At 37.0% G+C, this 4503-nt stretch overlaps 1 protein-coding gene across 1 annotated transcript; it reads left to right on the top strand.

Moving 5' to 3' along the window:
* The first annotated feature begins 1671 nt into the window (after nucleotides 1-1671).
* On the top strand, nucleotides 1672-4418 carry LOC147480140 (chaperone). Its single transcript, XM_086577447.1, has 2 exons — nucleotides 1672-1867; nucleotides 4022-4418. Exons 1-2 carry the CDS (start codon nucleotides 1755-1757, stop codon nucleotides 4239-4241), a joined length of 333 nt encoding a protein of 110 aa, XP_086433573.1. The 5' UTR covers nucleotides 1672-1754; the 3' UTR covers nucleotides 4242-4418.
* The last annotated feature ends 85 nt before the right edge of the window (nucleotides 4419-4503 follow it).

Below are 4503 nucleotides of genomic sequence, written 5' to 3'. Positions count from 1 at the left end.
CTTTACGTACTATTTCAAGAGAAACCCATTTCATCTCAAGTGGGGTAACTTGGGAGACAAATTACTCATTCATATCTCAATGGATTTGTGCAAATCCATTTTTCTAACAATGTTCATATCCCTAACCTTTCTAAATCCAAACCCACCTGAGTGTATGTGTTTGCAGATGTGTTCCCACCCACTGGTATGGACACTGTAATGTGACTAGAAAATTGTATAATATCCAAAGTACAAAACAAGGCATAATACATTATATACTATGCCAATTAAGTGTATCCAGATTCCAGTATTTATGTGACTGGCTATGATATTATTCTAGTAGTTATGAGGCCCATGAGGAAACATGTTATAAGGTGCAGGCAATGTTGATGGATTTTCAATTGTAGTAGGTAAAGAAGCAAATGAACAGACTGCCTGTTGAGTAAACAAGTGATCATGAAAAGAATCTGAAGGGCAGGGAAAGGTCACCATCAAAGCTATCAGCATTGAAACTCATCATAGTTTGATGAAGCCATACTTGAGTTTTAAGAAACTAAACATAATGAATACCCTCTTCTAGTTCCACCAGGTACCATGCAAGCTTTGCAAAGTCTTGAACCCATCACTCCCCTTATTTCTCTAGCTGCTACTTCTTTCTCTAGCTTATACATACTTTGTGGATCATTTGAAAGTTTCACCCCTTTAGTACTTTGCTTCACCACCTTCTTCTTCTGCTCCTAGTTGTTGGGTGTGCCACTTACACCTGATGAAGATGAACATGGTTTGTTGTAGTCCATGGAGACGGACTATTAACAAACTCGCTTAGTACTGTAGCGCTATAGTTCAACAATGTGGTACTGTCGTGAGAATTGAGGGGTGTAAAACCACTTGTATAATTAATGGAGGGGTGCTAATATTAGGGAATTCACTAAAGAGTGCCAATCCCATTAATTGGGGTGTCAATTCCGCCACCCTTTTTTTGTGCTGGACCATGTGGTGTAGTCGCCCCCAACTTAAAACTATGTAAGTAAGTAATTCTATCTAGTTATTCTATCCAGAAAACAAGACTGTAAGAGCATTTGCAATGCAGGGGTTTGTGACTATAGTCATCAGTTTTTGGCAAAAATGGTTGTGCAATGCAGTAGTGAATACCTAGTGAATATTTTTCCTAGTTGATTTCAAGGTGAAATTCTCCACCGAGATAGTTTCTTACTTGTTAACTTCGGACGGGATGTTGGATTCCGTCTCGTGTGTTTTTTTCGATTTTTTCTTCGGATGGAATGTTTCATTCTCGCTTTTTTTTTTTTTTTTTTTTTTTTAACTTCAGACAAAATAAAAAGCCTCCAGACGGAATCTAACATCCCGTCCGAGATATTTTATTCACTTTTGCATTGTACAACTTCACCTTGTTTTTCACCGTTTTGGTAAAAAGAGGGTGAATAAGTGCTGAGATGGCGGTGTTAAGGGGGGGATTATATTCACTTGCATTGCAAATGCTCTAAGTATAGAAGATGGGTGATATAGCAGAATCTTGGTGCATTTCCAAGTCCCAGTAAATAGATGGGTTTGCCTGTTTGCATTAGGTACAGAGCGACCCAACCCATGATCTACCAAGGCCCAAAACAAAATTGTCTCGAACCCAACTGAGCTAATAGGCCGATTTGTGTTTATGAATCTTTAAATTACAATACATATTGGTCAAATAGTCAATCTACTGGGATAAGGAAGTTGAATAGAAAGAAGAAGAGAGGAGGTTGAGTTGAGGGTAAAAGAAGATGGAAAACATAACAGCAAGTGAATTAGCAGGATTGGGTGTTGGGACTTTACTATTTTGTGCAACTATTGCTGCCCCTAAAGTTGATGCTTTCATTTCAGCTTCTCAAAGAACGTATGTCCTCACTTTTTTTCTTCTTCTTTTTAAAGTTTGTTGTATATAACTATTATTCTTTTCATATTGTCTTGTACTAAAACTTTCATTTATACCGTTTCTTGTTTGCGTACGTATGTAGAGTTTCATATTTCTACACTTATCTCTTGCTCATATAAGTCTTTTCTTCAATGCTCAAGTACAAATGACAAATCATTATATAAGTCTCTTGCCCAGCGTCGAGGGCAGTATAGGCTCGCTTCTCGCAGCCCCAAGGCTCACCTTAATCGCTTTAGCTAGTGCATTTGCCTATAACTGTTTATCTGTGGATGCTTCTTAGCTATGATGGTGCTTACATTTACCTTTGTACTAAAGCATTGAAGTATGGTAAGTTTAGGATGATTTAAGACTTTGAAAAGTTATTTAAGTTTCGAGTGTTAGGTTGTAAAATTTATTAGAATTTCATACTAGGTTCTGTCACTTCTGTGGCTTACATTTAGAAATTTTTTATTAAGTGAGAATACTAAATCTGTTTCTTGTCTCATCCTAATCTGCATATTACCTGTTTTACAGTACCCTTACTCCTGTCCCTGACACAGATTTAGTATGACCTTTAAGAGCTGTACAAATGGGCGAGTTGCATCAATTTACACATAAACAATGGTGAGGAACAAGTGTAAAGTCTCGTGAGATCTGAATGGTGATCTAGAGGTCAATGTTATAAACTAGGCTGAAAAGATTCCTAGGAGGATAGAAGTAAGTAAAAAAAGACAATTCTACACTTGATGCAGGATTTTGTCTGAACTTTAAGTATGTTCAGTACAATTAGAAAACCTGGATTCTTAATGACACTACAGCTATCTGTAATGCATACACCCCACCTTGCTGATTTCGGGTTGCATTTTCTATGTAGCTCAAGAATGCCCAAAATTGGAGCAAGCCATTAGCATTCAACAGATTTTAGCTATGTTACATGGACACACCATATTTTGAAAAAAATCCGTGTCGGATACGTATCCACGTGTCCGTGTCGGACACATATTGCATGTGATTTACCTCAATTTTCGATATTTCGCTGTGTCAGATACTCCCTATCCGTGTCGGATACGGACACACCTATCCGTGTCAATGGAACTTAGGATTTTAGGGATTTCTAGCTCTGCTGATGAGGTTGAGACTTTGCAAGGTTAGACTCCACAATTCCCTTCAGAAGCATTATAAGCATATCGTATAGCCTTCCTGAGACAGTAAAACTTAAACAATTTTTTTTTTCATTTCATGCAAGATGTGGTTTCTGTCCTTCCATATTCAAAATAGGTCAGTAATGGCTATTGGCTAGCATAGATCCTGAGTAAGAGCTCTACGAGTATGAGAAACATTCCACCCGTCATTGTTAATATATTTCTCTAGGTGGTGTTAATTGGCCTCCAGAATGTACTCTCTGGTCTAATGGCCTTGCTATCCATCCAATTGTCCTTCCACGTGTGATTACCCTGGCCTTGACAGATGCATGATATGTTGATGTAGGAAAGAAAAGGAAGCTGCAATTTTTATTTGTACCATTTAATATTGGTCTTCAAATGGTTTAGCTTGCAGTGATTTTATATGAACACAGACATGCCTACTACAGTGCATGAAAACTTATGCAGTTAGGATATGTAGTGTGAAATATTCTGGAAGAGCATTGGAGTATCTGATCATTGATTATACTTCCTACATAGAAGTATCTTAGAAGTGATATACTTGTGGCGTGCGTATTATTTTGTTTTTAATGTAAGTTATGTGGAGTTAACTTTACTGTGATATAGACCGTAAAGGGTGAAAGAAAGAGGATATGGTACAAATGTCTTCTTTTTTTTTGATGAAATATTATTAAAGGGTGAAAGAAAGAGGATATAGTGCAAATGTCTTCTTTTTTTTCTGATGAAATATTATTTTACCATCGTCCTCTAAGTTGCATTGTCCAAAGCATGATGAGACCCCTTTAAAACACCACCCTCTATGATGGAAGTACTGTTTCTGTCCCTATTGTTGATGTCATGATATGAATTTTCCTCCCATTATACATCTTTTTTTTCTAACACCATATTTGCAGGTGCATTCATTTCAAGTTTATGATGGATCTGTTATGTTTATATGTATGCAATGGGAATAACTAACTCTTTATGTATGCAGATCTCTAGGGATGTGCAAGAAATGTGGTGATCTCAGGGTAATAGCATGCTCAAAATGTAAAGGATCCGGTTTGGTTAAAAGTAATGCACTCAATTTTAGCCTTGTGGATGACATTTTCCAATCGTTAGGGGCTCAGAAGTCGAACGAGAGATCCATTGCATGCTCAAATTGCCAAGGTAGAGGACGCATGAATTGTTCAGATTGCTCTAACCGAACATAGATACTGAGTTTCTGAGGTCATGTACTGATATTTCTTCTTTTGTACTTGTAAGTTGTAACACTCATTGTTTATTCTATATTACACTAGCATTTTGTGCACGCTCGATGAGCGTGAAATTAACCATGAGCTGTTAATACGCACATAGATTATGTGCATAACTATACTTTTCTTACCGAAGAGGAGAATAGTGTACAATCTAAGCAAAGACAATATATAGTGCGTCCAAAATAAAAATAAAAATATATCTATTTATATAATGGTG

This window comes from Coptis chinensis, chromosome 8 (genome assembly GCF_015680905.1).
Source record: "Coptis chinensis isolate HL-2020 chromosome 8, ASM1568090v1, whole genome shotgun sequence".
Classification (NCBI taxonomy): domain Eukaryota; kingdom Viridiplantae; phylum Streptophyta; class Magnoliopsida; order Ranunculales; family Ranunculaceae; genus Coptis; species Coptis chinensis.
This window is presented reverse-complemented; position numbering and strand designations above follow the sequence as displayed.